This window comes from Dreissena polymorpha, chromosome 6, assembly GCF_020536995.1.
Source record: "Dreissena polymorpha isolate Duluth1 chromosome 6, UMN_Dpol_1.0, whole genome shotgun sequence".
Taxonomy (NCBI): Eukaryota; Metazoa; Mollusca; class Bivalvia; order Myida; family Dreissenidae; genus Dreissena; species Dreissena polymorpha.
In genome coordinates, this window is record NC_068360.1 from 81,029,559 (window position 1) to 81,047,058 (window position 17,500).

The 17,500-nt window shown below is 36.1% G+C and overlaps 1 protein-coding gene across 1 annotated transcript in view; it reads right to left on the reverse strand.

Annotated features, from left to right (window-relative positions):
• The window catches only part of LOC127835851 (neurogenic locus notch homolog protein 1-like), a 33,287-nt gene extending 32,111 nt beyond the window's left edge, over window positions 1–1,176 (reverse strand). The window contains exons 1-3 of the mRNA XM_052362278.1: window positions 939–1,176; window positions 158–271; window positions 1–12 (exon numbers count right to left, since the gene is read on the reverse strand). The exon at window positions 1–12 is cut by the window's left edge and continues 102 nt beyond it. Coding sequence (XP_052218238.1) covers window positions 1–12; window positions 158–271; window positions 939–1,074 — 262 coding nt within the window. The 5' untranslated portion in view covers window positions 1,075–1,176. The remainder of the gene's footprint in view (window positions 13–157; window positions 272–938) is intronic.
• Window positions 1,177–17,500: the final 16,324 nt, after the last annotated feature.

A 17,500-nucleotide genomic window follows, 5' to 3' on the forward strand; every position in this document is an offset into this window, starting at 1 on the left:
ACTCATTGATGTCTGAAACCAAAAGGTTTCAAATAACACGAGGGCGCTGAGCACTTATAGCACGTGTGTGTCATAATTATGTGTGCGACTTATTATGAAGAAAAATACAATACACATCAATTCAGTGAATATAATAGAAAAGTAATCTGGAGCGTACTAATTTCGCACGTTTTTCCTTGATAGCCGGCCTCGCACGCGCAAGTAAACGCGTTGATTCCATCAGTACATTTGCCACCATTTAGACAAGGGTTGGGGTCGCACTCGTTAATGTCTGGAAACAATTATTTTAATGTTAAACTCATTTAACATATAACTGATATTATCTTAGTTTTAGGAATGACGCGATAATTATGTAGTGTAATAATTATTTACATAAAATGTAATATTATATTATAATCATTGCGAATGTAATTATTATGACTGTTATTATTATTATTAAGTATTATTATGATTTTTATTTGTTTTTATTATTATTATTATTATTATTATTATTATTATTATTATTATTATTATTATTATTATTGTTACTATTGTTATTATTATTATTATTATTATTATTATTATTATTATTTTTATAATTATTATTATTATTATCATTATTATTATTATTATTATTATTATTATTATTATTATTATTATTATTATTATTATTATTATAATTATCATTATTATCATTTGTAGAAGCATTGAAGAAGATCAAATATATAATCAACGAGACTAATGCTTCGATAAAGACATCCAACACGTGTATGACGCTGTATGAGAAATTTTATAAAGCTGCAAAATACGCACGGGATGCGGTTTGCATGCGCCATAATACAATATGAAACAGATATTGTTATAAGCATTTTACAGAAAGCAGTTTAAATAACTCACCGCTGTTCAATTAAAATATATTTTAAAACACCCAGACACAAAGTCAAAGCGAGAAAACCTACTAATTTCGCAGCGTGTGCCTTGATATCCTGCTGCGCATGCGCACTTGTACGAATTTATTCCGTCAATGCACTGCGCACCGTTCAGACAAGGGTTAGGCGAACACTCGTTTATGTCTGCAAATAATAAAACCTCCATTACATGGTTTAACACGTTGCTTGTGAATTCCGAAGAAAATCTTCAACATAGTATAACGCGTACGGTATAACATTCTGATATTAATTCAAACACGTCAACAGAAAAAGCACGCAGCGTGTAAAAATGGGGATACATGCGTTCATACAAAGACCTCTGTCGGACCGTATTTGGTACAAAAACGAATATGGTACAAGTTTGTACCATATTCGGCCGAATATGGTACAACTGTCTAATTGTACCATATACGTATCTGCAGTTTTGGGGTAAAATGCCTGACCGAATATGGTACAAACTTGTACCATATTCGGATGAAAAATGTACCACATTCGTTCCGAATATGATACACACTCATCATCGTAATCATCATCATCATCATCATCGTTATCTCATCATCATCATCATCATCATCATCATCGTTATCTCATCATCATCATCATCATCATCATCATCATCATCATCACATCAATTATCAACACCCCAATGATCATCATCGTTGTTATCTTTACCAACACCACCATCATCATCACCATCAAAACCAACATCATCATATCCATTATCATGATCGTAATGGTGATCACAAAAGTTTTTTTTGTGATGATAATGACAGCGATGTTTTCGGTCGATAATGAGGATGTTGTGATGATGATGACGACGATGAGAATATCATCATCATCATCGGCCAATAAACATCGCCATCATCATCATCACAAATATTTTGTTATCATCATCATCATTATCATCATCGTCGGCCGATAAACATCGCCGTCATCATCATCTAAAAACTTATCATCATCATTATAACCATCATCATCGTCCGATAAACATCGCTGTCATCATCATCCCAAAACGTTTGTTATCATCATCATCATCATCATCATTATCATCATCATCATCACCACAATCATCAAACCCCAATCATCATAACCACTGTCATCATCATCACCACCACCATCATCATCACAATTTTTTTACCATCATCATCATCACAAATGTTTTGTCATCATCATCATCACATATTCATTTTACATTTTGTATTTTATAATTTGTTTCATTCAAGAGATTCAACAAACTTGTACTTTTTTCATTTATTGGTATACTGACAGGATTTTTCAAAGTAATATTGAAGAACATAGAACAGCATTTAAATTTTAATCCAACTGTAGCATTTTGACAAGACATAATATACATATATACATTCATTTTAGTAGCAGCCAAAATATCCCAAATGTGCTTCGTAAAAAGTTACCAGTAAATGAGCAAATGACAACAAATTTCCGGTAGAAGAACATAATCATCAATCACAAAAATAACATAACAGGTTTCCAAACACCGATATACATGTATATTTCACCTGTAATGTCTGTACATGACATCTATGATATCATACCAACCGATTCCACTAACACGCAAACGCAGCCATGCGTTTGCCCATTTTGGCCCCTTGATGATTTCTTTTATTGCCGAAATAAGACCGCTGTTTCTGCCCGCTCTTGTTAATAGGAAACGAACGCTAACAGGATTTCTGTTACTAGTATCTAGTCCAATATCCGGCCGAATGTAAATTCTAGGTGTTTGCAAACTCATTGACCTTATTAAATCTCTAAAGGGTTTGCCGACCTTCGCCAACACAAACTGGATTGACGGGTTTGATTGTATGCAGAACTTAAAAATTTCAACTTGAATGTGAAGTGGTAACATCAGAAATGGAAAAGTCGTTCGCTTCTGTGCCCTCCTATTGTTTATCATATCTTGAAGCTCTTTCAGGGCTGAACACACAGAGACGTCACCGTTGTCGCCAGAGTCACCGTTGTCGCCGGAGTCACCGTTGTCGCCAGACGCAGCGTTGTCGCCGGAGTCACCGTTGTCGCCGGAGTCACCGTTGTCGCTGGAGTCACCGTTGTCGCCGGAGTCACCGTTGTCGCCAGACGCAGCGTTGTCGCCGGAGTCACCGTTGTCGCCGGAGTCACCGTTGTCGCTGGAGTCACCGTTGTCGCCGGAGTCACCGTTGTCGCAAGAGTCACCGTTGTCGCCAGACGCAGCGTTGTCGCCAGATGCAGTGTTGTCGCCAGACGCAGCGTTGTCGCCGGAGTCACCGTTGTCGCCAGACGCAGCGTTGTCGCCGGAGTCACCGTTGTCGCCGGAGTCACCGTTGTCGCTGGAGTCACCGTTGTCGCCGGAGTCACCGTTGTCGCAAGAGTCACCGTTGTCGCCAGACGCAGCGTTGTCGCCAGATGCAGTGTTGTCGCCAGACGCAGCGGTGTCGCCGGAGTCACCGTTGTCGCCAGAGTCACCGTTGTCGCCAGACGCAGCGTTGTCGCCTGACGCAGCGTTGTCGCCAGACGCAGCGCTGTCGCCAGAGTCACCGTTGTCATACGACTGTTCTAAGCGTGATATTATGTCCTTGTACACGCGTTGATTGATACGGATACTAACGTAATGCATGCCAAATCCTTCTGGGAAATACCCCAATGCAATTGTTCCAACATCACCATCGAACTTTCCATCTGCTGACACAATTGACTCCTCGGGTAGAAACTACCAGGCACTGCAAATTATATTCTCTCATAAGTGCAATGAGCGTGAGGTTGTCGCCGTATGTCCCATTCTTAGACATATTCTTAACGTATTCATCAAATGTTTCATCATAGACAAAAGTTTCATAGAAATATCTGTTTTCTACAATGTGATGGACTGCTTCCTTACGTAAAGCATCTACGTCTTTGTATATACCAATTTTACCAAGTTGATGCGATATAGCAGCAAATTGACAATTTCCATCCGGATTTGGGTCCATGGCAATATTCACCCCATCCAACAACTGCAGATTTTCATGGTGTGTTAAAACATGATAGTACTTAGTTCTGTGATTTTGTTTCTCTGAGCGGTTCTGTTTTAATGAATGTTTTTTAATTTTTCGTTGTTTCTCTAACGCAACAGTTAGGCTAGTCATGTTTTCGACCCCAACCGATTTGCTTACGAATCCAAGTTCGGGTTTGTTCGGTACTTGAAATGACACGATATAAACACCATTTCGTTTTACTTTTTCTACCTTGCCTTCGATAACATATCTTTTGGTTGGCACCCTGGATTTTCGAAAGGGATAGCGAATTAATACTGTCTCTCCTACTTTGTACTTGCTTGGGGAAGTTGCGTTTTTCAACAGCGACCTGTAAGCCTTTTTATTTGCTCGCCGTATGGTTTTCTTTATTTCACGAGAACTATGACGTTCTTTGGTAAAAACATGACTTCTTCCGTAGTAGGCTTCAAAGGGCGTGAGACCCCCAAGAACTCGTTTGAAACTTGTGTTTATGGCATAGGCTAAATCTTGAAGCCCTTCGACCCAGTTAAATCCACGTTTACTTTTTGTTGCAAATAGAATCTTGGCCTTTATAACACTGTTTGACCTTTCACACTTGCCCTGTGATTGAGGATGATACGGCCTACTATTGATCATTTTGATGTTGTACTTGTTCAACAAAAGTTTCATACTAGGGCCTTTAAATTCCAGTCCGTTGTCACATTGGATGATGTCAGGGGCAAGGTTAACCATCAACACGTCCTCTAATGCCTTTGCAACTTCACGCGAACTCTTCGTTTTCAGGGGTTTTGGCATAACGTACCTAGAATAAACGTCCACGACTTGTAGAATATAACTGTATGTGGACCCCTTGTAGCTAACACTTTGATTTTTCATGTTAATTATGTCAATCTGCCATCTTTTGCCTGGTTCCTCTTCTGTAATTGTCTTTGGCTTTGGCTTGTTTGTAAATCTCGGATACTTCTCATGGTAATACTTGCTATTGTACAGTATTTCAAGGATAGCTTGTTCCGAGAACCCCGTGTAATTTACTTTCAGTTTGTTGTAAATAACCCTTGCTCCACATCCTTTGTTTTCCATGAACATCTTCTCAACAAATCTAGGAAGATCTTCTTTCACAAGGACTTGCTTTCCGCCACACAATAAAGAACCCCGGTCACCAAGCTCGAAGTCCTTACGTTTTCTAATCATGGCCAAACAATTATTCTCTTCAGGTGTCCGTTTCTTCACAGGGACATCGAACGATCCGTTTAAACATCTGACAATAATGTCGTACTTCGACCTGGGCAAGCACCCTAATTGCTTCCTTTTTCTCCTAATTGCTTCCTTCATCTGAAATAATATAATAAGTTATTATACATTTATACTTCATTAGTTAATAGAGCTTGTATTGAACACCGCGTGTCGAAAACGAATGTCTCACGACATGAGCTGAGCTAAAATCACTCGTCTGATAGCTCCGCTAAAATTTACAATCCGAACTTCCGGGCAATATGCGCAATGAAAGTAGCAAGTACTTCATGTAAAGTTTCATTGAAATCCAACCGAATTCAAATTCAGGGGAAAAATAGAGGGCAAACTTATGGCGGTCAACGGACAAACGGTCTGTAGAAACCAATGCTACGTGGATGGAAGGGATATAAAGAAGGGGCCCTGGGGGCCTAGGTCGCTCACCAGAAGTCACGACTAGGCAGGGTTCGAAGGTCAAAGACCTATAAACTCCATAAAATTTAAAATGTTCAAATCTACAGATTACAGGAGCTCGATCTGATTTTGGTGGAAAATACACTTTCGAAAAAATGACTGTAGCTTAAATATTTTAGCAGTTTAGGAGTTACGCACCCGGAAGGAATGCCACGGACAATTGGATAGACGGACGGACAACTGCAAATGCACTCTGAGGGGGGGGGCATAAAACATAAAAATCAATGCATGTTAAAACATCAATGCATATTAAGACAACTGAAAATTAAAATTATGTACAGTACTTACTGTCAAGAATCCTTTTGAAGTTTGAAGAAAGTTTGGATTTCAATTCTTTCTAGTCGAAAATCACAACTTTTCTTGCCGACCGCCAAGTCAAATATGGTTACTGACTTCTGAGTAAGACTCGTGTGCAAAATTCCCGCCTTTTTAAAGCGGCACGTTATCAAAGAAAAAATCGGAAACTTCAAAGCTTTGTCGGCTTCTCAGCAATATGACGTCGGAACGACAAATCAACTTTACAAAGTAATGTTTAGGAATACAGTCACACCTGTCTAAAGCAGCCAGTCAAACATCCTTATTTTTGGAGAGATATATTCATTTAAAAGAGCTCAAAATCTCTTAAATCGGATTTTGGTGAAAATACACTTTCGAAAAAAAAAGTTTTAAAAATTTGAAAATTGCTATTAATGATCTCCACGAAAGTATCTGGCCCGCCCGGGAATCGAACCCAGGCCGCCTGCGTGCCAATCTGACGCGCAACCGACTGAGCTAGCCGGCGAAACAGTTACACAACCAGCAAAATCCATGTAAAGTGTGGTTAGGTTAGCTGTTTCTGTTACTGCTAGTTACGACGACGACGACGACGACGACGACGACGATGATGATGATGATGATGATGATGATGATGATGATGATACTTTTGTCACTTCCAATATTAGGTTAATAATATTTGAGTTTGAAAAAAAGTTTACACATCGGCAGACTATTTCATTTATTAAGAAATACATAATTTATGTACCATATACGTAGGCCATTTTCATTTTTATGAGTTTTTTTGGTATGTACCAAATACGTTTTGGCGAGCATAGAAAAACTTATTCCAACCGAATATGGTACAATGTTTGTACCATATTCGGTCGAAAATTGTACCATCTTCGGTCCGAGTATGGTACATTTGTACCATATTCGGCCGAATATGGTACAAATGTACCATATTCGTTTTTGTACCAAATACGGTCCGACAGACCTCTAGATAACATGTTATCTATAGGTCTTTGGTTCATATAGATATGGACCCATTATGTCATCGCCTACGTTTACATTTGGTCTTGGAAATCGCCAAAATTCCATTTGATTCGTCTGCTTAATAAATGTTAATAATACGTTTCGATACATCATTGTTTATCGTTCAATAAACAACAATTTGGATTTCTGAGATCAGAAACGATATAAATAAAAGTACAGAATAAAGCCATTATTTACACGTGGGGGAAAATTGTGCGTGAGGTGCTTGAAACGATTCACTTTTAACATAAAGTGTTATTTAAACTATTCTTTGATCAGTAGATCTATTATATAGGATAATAAAAACACGCCACTTAAATCAATAATAATTATGATAAACAGATAGTTTGATACAAGTTATTTCAGCGCCAAACTAAACAGTGTGCACTTACTTGTTTCACAAACTTTGCCCAGAAACCCCTTTGCGCATGCGCACGTGTAAGCATTGATGCCATCCGTGCATTGTCCACCATTTTGACACGGATTCGGGGAACAATCGTTAATGTCTAGAAATAATAATATGAAATTAATGGTGAAAACATGTGAAAGTAAATATGAAACTGGAACAAAATACTTTTAAAAAGAAATTCTTACTTATAAAAAAGTAAATCTACGGAACCTAGTGTATATGTCCAGTTATCACCATATTTGATTAAATCGCAAAGGTAATGTTAAATACTAATACACATAAAGTATTTGACCGAGATACTTTAGCTTAATGAAGCGAGCATGAATTTTGACGATAAAGAAACAAATTCAATCGGTGTCATTTTAACCAGTTATTGCAGTAATTGCATATTGGTAAAATAGTTAAATTTAAATATCAAAACTAAAAATAGGAATAGAGTATCTTTTACAAAGGTGGATGTGATTAACGAATAAACATGATGACTTTCAGCAAACTAATTACAGGCGCGTATTTTTTTAATTGCTAAGCATTCATTGTACAATAGCAAAATAATAAGTTAAAAGACTGCCGAAAAATAAAGTGTGTCGGTTAAGAAGGCGAATCAATATCATGGTGCTAAGCACCCAGCAATCTAACGTCGAGTAAATTAAATATGATATTGGATAGATTGCGACAGCGTTTTAATAAAACAAGATTATTTCAAGTCAAGAGAGAAGCTAGCTCACTTCCGCATACGGGAGTTGAGCCGGACCAGGCGCCACTTCCGCTGCAGGTACGAGAGAGATCGCCACCCGTGTGTTGATATCCGGAGAGGCACGTATACTTGGCAGTGTGGCCGATGCTTGTGCCCGAGTACGTCATTTGCGCGCCGTCGACATTCGCCGGAACTGCGCACTCAATCGCTGCAGACAGCACACAATAGACATATGAATACTATTTTTTATTAAAAATAGATTTTTCATGTAAAACAAATCTAATATGGAATCTGTAAATATTAAAGCAATGTAAAACTAGTTTATGTTCTTGCGCGATAAAAACAATTTTTTCATCTTTAGAGACCAACGTGATTAATCCAATATGACTTAAAAATTTACAATTCCGTAAGAAACTGCAGACTTGTTTTCCTTTCTTTCTTTAAAAAAAATATGAAACAACAAGAGCAATTAAGATACCACACGAGATCTTTTTAACACATATATGCCTTGTCCCGAGTTGCAACAAATTCGTCATTGAGAAATTGAAACGTGGTTTCTTTTATTGTGATTGTAAAATATTTCATCAACACTGCCCAGATACTAATTCAAATGCACACCAGACGGCAATGTTTTAAATAATAACTGTTAACATGAAAATATTGATGTTTTTTATAAATAAAATGTATTCACACATTAAATATAATCTCATTTACTTAGAATTAATCTCCAATGATTACATTTAGTGGATGAGCACATGTAATTGTATTATAAATTATGGAACTCGTCAAAAATTATGATTTATCACGATTTAACCCATTTATGCCTAGCGTCTGGAAAAAAGGCCTTGGCAAACAGCGTAGACCCAGATGAGACGCCGCATGATGCGGCGTCTCATCAGGGTCTGCGCTGTTTGCTTAAAGGATTTTTTGTAAGAAATAGTCTAAATAAAGAAATAAGTATAATAGAAATCTCTTATTTTGAAAATAAATTGATCCAATTTAGAAGGATGGGAGAATCTACTAGGCATAAATGGGTTAAAGTGGCCTTTTCACAGATTTTGGCATATTTTAAAAGTTTGTCATTAAATGCTTTATATTGATAAATGTAAACATTGGATCTTAAAAGCTCCAGTAAAAAATCAAGAATAAAATTTAAAAAAGGAAAAAAATGTAGCCTGTATTAGGGCTCGAACCAGTGACCACAGGAGTCCTGGAGTTAGTCTGAAGTAAAAACGCATTCGCCCTCTCGGCTATTCCGCCGGGTATACACAGTACGAGTATAAAATACCTTATATATGCAATCTTTGTAGTTTCGTAAATTTAAACGACAACAGAACTCTCCAAATTATTCAATCGTTTCGCGTTGCAACGCTTTATAATTAATAGGTTTTCAAATCGTCAAAAGATACATATAATGGCTATATTGGACTATGGTAAATGTTCAGAAATACTGTTCCTCACAAATATCATAACTAAAACGAAAATTTGCGAATCTGAAACAACTTTTTTTCAATTTTGTCAATTTACCAAACTGTGAAAAGATCCCTTTAAAGCCTTCTTTAGGGATATTTTACCGATATAAACAGTACTATTATGAGCATTGTATCTGTTTCATTTCCTATCCATCCTGACCTTGACCTTTACCCCGTTGACATAAAAAAAAATGTTGTCCCATCGTCAAAAATAACTATCATATTTGTTTGCATGGATGAAGAATAAAGCGTTCTCTATATACCGTGCTGAAATGTATGGTGTGCGGACCGACTTACCGACCTGCCAATTTACTAACCGACACACCGGGTTCAAAATGTTATATCCCCGCTTCTTTGAAAGGGTGCGGTGTACATTGTAATATTGATGTTTTGTATTAATTATGATAACATGTCGTCCAATTATTCCAAAAAAATGAATTAAATTTGCACATTTACTTTAGACATATTTTATCGGCAACATATGGTAACATTATTTAAGCCGTTAGAACCTTAAAAAAATGAGTCAGTACTCACTAAATTTCATCCCTACCGCTCCCCCGGTCGGTACGTTCGAGCCTCGACTGTAGCCGCCACAGCCGCCCTGATGGACCTCGTGGTAGTTGGCGAAAAACTCGTCAGGGAGGTACTCAGACTGAGCGACGGCAGAGGCGCCATCATACCACTGGTACATGAGCGTGTTGTGCCCCCCGACGTAGCTCGAATACCCTTGTCCAGACGGGTTGAAGAAGAAAGTGATGTAGCTGTTGGGATTCCCATCGCAGCTAGTGAAGGTCAGGTCGCCCCCGTTGACTTTCCATCCCTGCACTGCTCCCGTATAGGTCATCGATGCCGGAATAAAACCTACGAAAATATACGGCGCCATAGCAGTGTTTAGCGGCCCCCCATACCCGCTGTATGCCGAATATTGCACCGACACTGGTGTAGAGGCATAACTTCCCAACTGAGCCATAGTCGATGTGTACTGGACGCCGTTTGATCGCTTGTGACGTATGATCACGTGCGACTTATCGTCATAGAGGGAGGACATGTCGACATTGACGTTAGTTGAGGTGGAAAGGAACGTGTATCCGTAGCCGTTGTAGAACTGACAGTAGATGCGATATGACTGCCCGGCGCTGTTCTGGACGGTGTACGTGCCGCTTTTAAGAGCCCCGTTAGCTTGAATTTGAAGCGTCTTGCAGTTGTCTGCAAACATTTGAAGACAAGTGTGGCGTTTTTATTTATACACGGTAATTTTTATGACACTTCGGAGCTTTCAAAGGTTTTATAAATTGTTCAAATCAGTTAGATTCTGTAATTAAACCTTAGGTTAAACCTGGCCCTAATGAATACCTCGTAGAATTCATTGGATAATCATAACCGATTCTAAGTAAAGATGACATTATTGGTACGGATGTTTGACGACACCTATATATTTAAAGAAACACACACGAACATATATATACACACACAGAAACAACTGGTGATCAATCTCAACCGAGAGCCTACCATTAACAGCACAATTACACATAGTGAATGTTACATAGTTTGATACTCGAATTTGGAAAACAAATTAATTAAGTTCCGATCGTAAAACATAATATCTGCATTATTATGTGTTTTGTGTCATAAATGTTTTAACCCATTTATGACTAGTGTATAGAAAAATGGCCTTGGTAAACAGCGTAGACCCAGATGAGACGCCGCATGATGCGGCGTCTCATCAGGGTCTGCGCTGTTTTCTTCAAGGAATTTTGGTAAGAAATATTCTAAATATAGAAATAAGTATACTAGAAATCCCTAATTTTGGAAATAAATGGATCCAGTTTAGAAGGATGGAAGACTCCACTAGGCCACGGAGTGTATATTGTAATCTAGAGTCCGTGACTAGGCATAAATGGGTTAGGTTCGAATTGACATATGTAGTTGAGTGTATAGATGCCGATAACACGATGTTGCGTTTCGCTAACAAGATGGTAAACTAACGACTTTGCAATGTTGCAATTATATGATGGTACAACGAAACGATATCACGATGCCGCTTATGCGATGGCGCGAAGAAGAACTAAAGACGGTATAGTGATGCGATTACACGATGATTCAAGATTGCGACATCACGATGGCGCTGTTGCGATGGTGCGATGAAGATGGTTAACTTAATACGGTATAATGATGCGATTGTACGATGGCACAACAGTACGACATCACGATGCCGCTGTTGCGATGGTGCGATCAAGATGGCGATGCTACACCGTCGAGTAGTCGTTCTATCAAACTCGCATAATCAATGTCGGACAATGGTGTCATCGTGATGTTGTACCATTGACTCAATAGACCAGTTTCACAATACTACCGCTGTTGCTATTTTTAGATATCACGTGACGCGTCGAATTTCAGAACAAGGCTGAAATTGTACAGATCTTTGGCGGATAATATCGATGGTTATAAACCAGTTGAATTTTATTTATTACATTCGCGATTTTTATGAGTATACTATTTACACTGTTAACAATAACGACAAACACATAAATGTGTTGTTTAGTCAATACATTGATGAGGGGTTATAAAATAAACATTCTCACACCTAAGTCATATTTCAAAGCCATAGTATTTAGTACCACTAGTGTATATATTAAACGTGTATATACATTTTATTTAATCTTGATTCAAATTCAAGATACACATTGTCATCGGAGCAAATGTGATCGGAAGAATAGACAATAATTGCTAATTGCACAAAACAAAGATATACACAAGTCGTATAACACAAAACGTTATTAAATAGCTTACATTCTCAAAGGTATGTTTGTTGGTCTGTAATATTTTTCACGGACGATCGAACGTGTAAAATGTGTGTAGACTCAATCATAAGAAAAAGCAATAGAAATGCAAAAGCCACATGAACTATTTAATAAATGTTATGTCATTTTCTTTTACTTTAAAGTAATGTTCTTTTAACAGTAAAAGACAATATCAGAAAGACTTCTTTTATACAGGTAAAAACAACGAACGTGGAGGCAAACTAAACCTGTCTATGCAATGCACCTTGATTTATCTTAAAACTTGATTATGGGTGATTTTATATATATAATATTATATATATCTATATATTATATATTATCATATTTTCTCTATATTCTCTCTATATTCTTTCTTTCTTTCTTATTTACTTTATACTCTTTCATTTCTTTCTTTATTTTTTTATTTTACTTTATTTACTTTCTGGTGTGTTGTGTGTGTAGTGTGTGTGTTGTGTGGGTGTGGTGTGTGTGTGTGTTATGTGTGTGTGTTGTGTGTGTGTGTGGGTGTGGTGTGGTGTGTGGTGTTGATTGTGGGTGTGTGGTGGTGTGTGTAGTTTGGTATTTAGTGTGTGTGTGAGTGTGTGGTGTGTGTGTGTGTGTCACTTCATGTCATAAATCGCTCTTGTCTGTGTGTGATTATTTTTCGGAACCATTCTTTAACCCTTTTGTGGTCAATGAAAATGCTTGTTTTAATTGTGTTCTTCCATACACTAACAAACACTCTTTATAAGACTATGTAAGGACGGATTTTTATTTTAGCGGTACCCGCTAAATAGGTTTCGTGTTTTGCATAAAAGTTTATAAATATTTCAAATGTTTTTCAAAGTATTAAGCACTTAATTATGTATCCGAAAATTCTTAAACAATGAAAATCGTTTCTACACTAATTTTGACAAGGCGGACATTCGTTTATATGTTGTTTTAACTACCCGGACATTCATTCCCACGCTATTGAGACATCCCGGACAATCGTTCCAACATTATTTTGACAAACCGGATATATACTCCTACATAGTTTTAACGCACAGATTTCTGCAAGGTTTGGCAAATGACAGATCAAAATGTAAGTCGATATATTCGAATATATTTTAACGTTATCATTCTCATGATCACGATAAAATCTTACAACAATATAAAGTATAACATAAAATATGAGATTTTTTAAAACTATTTTTCCAATGACACATTGAAATACCGGATAAAATGCCCAGAGTACTGGTGTCATATTATTTTGATAAAATGTGATGATAATGACCGGGATATCAATTATTCAGGAACGAATCTCCGGGCTGTCCAAATAACGAAGGAACGAATGTCTGGGCTGTCAAAATTATGTAGGAACCATTATCCGCATTGTCAAAATAACGATGGCACGAATGTTCAGGTTGTCAAAAAACATAGGAACGAATGTCAGCCTGTGTAAAAAAATAGGCTAGGACGAATGTCCAGCATTCACTGTATTATTATGGTTAACTGGCTAATATCCATACAGTATTTAGTTTGAGTATTTGGCGTTACATTAGTCTTAGAAATGACTACGTAATACTTATACCACGAAAAGACATTGGGGTACCATACATGGTTTTCAATGACCAGGCATCTACCACGGGTGGTATATGACACCATGCTGTTATTTAGTTTTTATCCGCACAGTATCTGATAATAACGAGATAATGGAATTATCCGGAACACAGGGGTTATTAAACCACAGTAGTATCAATAAACAAGATAGATCTTAATTCAAACAGCGCGATAAAAAGCTCTAACAAAGATTGTCAAATGTGTGAAACAACAAGAAGAAAAACAAGAACTTTAACCAAGACAATATATTTAATGTATTGACACTTATAATGTGAAGTACATATTTATTTAACTTATTCTGACAATGTCATATTGTGTTTATAAATCATTACATCGCCGAATGTTTAAAAGAGTGAAAGGTTGAAATCAGATGCGGCGTTGCGCGGGACTATTGGATTTTTATACACGTTCAGCCTCGTTCTGGAGTTCTGCGAGTCACGTGACTTTGCGCTCTTATCAATTTTAGCCTATTGTGAAAAGGGTCTATTATTGAGGTTAGAGGTTATGATGGGAAATGATGACCTAACGGAACATCGAAGTATGCCTAGGAAATACATACATACACTTATTCATCATTTTACAGTGGTGTTCATTTTATAAAAATATTTTTTTACATTTGCTTATGATTGTACTGGGATATTCATCTTACCGTGGCGTTTTTGTATGTAACCTGTTTGCCATTTTATTTCATGAAGGAAATAGAACATATTGTAGCTTATGCTACACAGAAACTCATATTCATTCACAATTAAATGAAGAAGATATTTTCATAAAGCAGAAAACGAAGATAATCGAAGGCTATTGGTATAAATATGCGCGAGTCAAACATTATTTGTGTTTTCAAGAAGAAGTGTTTGACAGGGCGCATACGACGATTGATTTCGAAACTGTGAAATTATCAACGTTTGAGGCTATGAAAGCATTGGATGACATTGGTTTTCTTTATTGTTTTAATTACGCTTATTACAGATTAAACCAGATTAGAGAAGACATAATTTTCAGAACTTATTTAACCTTATTCCTAGTATACCGTATTCATTGGAATCAAACAATTGGAAAATATCGCACAATGATTTTTTATTTAAAAGGTTGTTGTGGATTGCTTTTGTAACATAAAGTGCAGTGTGTCAACAGGCCGAAAGAACACCAATAAAAAGACGTCATACATCATTGAGTGGAAGATTCTATAGTATTGAAAGCCGTGACTGGCTTATACTTCTTTTAAAAAATGAAACAGTTTGGATAATATATATATATATATATGTGATATGATATTCTTTATTCGGGAAAAAAGACAATATGCCCATTATTCCACATAAAACAATACAAAGAAATATATAACTGGTTAATGGTGAGGCATGTCACGCCATGTTAGGTATCTGTACATATATATGGTAAATTAAAGATACAGCAACATTTTGTTTTGATAATATAACACATTTGAAGGCAATGGGAGAAAAAAACTTACCTTTATCTGTCTTATACATAATCAATAAAATGAAAAAGAAATATGAACAAAATATATAAAATGAAACTAATATTAAATGAATATGTTAACATTGAACTGAAAATCATTATATAAATTCGTTCCGTTTTGTTCAACGTAAAAAAAGACCAATTTGCGATGATTAATATGAAAATGATGGTGAACAATTTGTTGATAATTTGCCTTACTTGAGGAGGCGACGGCGAAAAGCGCGGCCAAGATCGCGCACACAATCGCAGTCGATGGATACATTTTTGGCGCCAACGTGTGAACCCCGCCTGTCGGCTTTCACAGCTCTGCGTTCAATTATGTGGTGTGTGCGTGTGGAAGACTATGACAATAAGTGAGTTTACAATAATATATTAATAACTGAACACAATTTCATTTGAATAAAAAATGACGAGAAATAAATATTGCACATTCAACAAGAATCCAAATAACAATAGTTTCATAAACGAACGGCGGTACTAAATTGCGAAAGGCTGCTTCGAAATATAATATCAAAACTTCTTGAATTGAAGATATATTATCATAAACGTATTCAAGTTAAATTGAACGCGTAAATAAAAGAAAGAGAGGAGTAACCAATATAATATTTAATAATTCAACAATTATAAAAAATAATATTATTTGTATTACTATAATAATAATAATAATAATAATAATAATAATAATAATAATTAATAATAATAATAATAATAATAATAATAATAATAATAATAATAATGATAATAATAATAATAATAATAATAATAATAATGATAATAATTATAATAATAATAATAATAATAATAATAATAATAATATAATTATTATTATTATTATTATTATTATTATTATTATTATTATTATTATTATTATTATAACTTTTATTTAATTTGATAACATTGTTTAAATTGCACTATTAAAAGATTTACCTGTTGCGAGACCGAGCTCTCCTAGACAATTAAATATCATAGCGACAGTCTCACTCACCTTGTAGGGTCAGAAAGAGAGTCCAGTGGCCCGCAGAGCTCAACTGGCCTGGCTTTACGCGCGTGTGAGGTCGAATCTTTCTCTATTTTCTTTTCGTTACTACTACCACTAATTCTACTACTACCACTAATTCTACAACTACCACTACTACTGCTACTACAACCGCTACTACTGTTACTACTACTACTACTATAACTGCTACTGTTACTGCTCCTGTTACTGCTACTGTTACTGTTACTGCTACTGTTACTGCTCCTACTACTGCTACTGCTAATGCTACTGCTACTGCAACTTCTATTACTACAATGACAACACTGCCACTACAAAAACTACTACGAATTAATATGCCGTATAAATAAATATACGTTAAAACTCAACTTAAAAGCTTTATAACGACAATACTGTTCAGTTGACGACCGGTTTAATCTTAAATTAAGGAGACCGTAAATGAAGTGTTTTCCGGACATGACAATTTAGTTTGAATTTCAGATACATTCCTTTTTGGCGGATGTCTTTTTGGCGGAAATATTTATGTCAACACATTGGCAGACAGTGTTAGGGGGAAAATATGTCCATTATTTTTTTATTCGAATGTCTACTGATGTTATGCTTATGTTTAATATAGGTTGTTACTTTTTGTAACTTTAATAAACCAATTTAAAGGCTGTATCTTTGGATAATGTCCATACTTTTCTCATAATACAGTCAGCCAATGATGGTACCTTCATGTCATGTTTATACTCTAATTGAATGATTTGTTTTGAAGCACAATTATTCAGAACATTTCAGCATATAAGACTGCCCTTTGTGTTTGATCAATGAAATACGTGTTGGGTTATTTCGTATCTGAACATTAAAAGTTCAAGTATTGTATGCCATGATAAATAATGAATGTACATTAAAGAACTAGTTTATTTTCAGATATGATTTCTTTACAACATGAACACTCACATTAACTGCAATTGATGGGGCAAAACGTTACCATAACATGGTGCAATAAGGGCAAATAGTTGTAAACATAGTGGTACACATTATCGTTTACAGTCAACAATCCATAGCATACACAACATGTACAGAGATCAGATCAAAATAATACAATCCGTTACATTACGTTTACGTATATTTCCTAAAATTATGCTTGGTATATTAATTTTTGAATGATTCAATAGCCCTTTTTATGAAGGTTATTCAAACACATG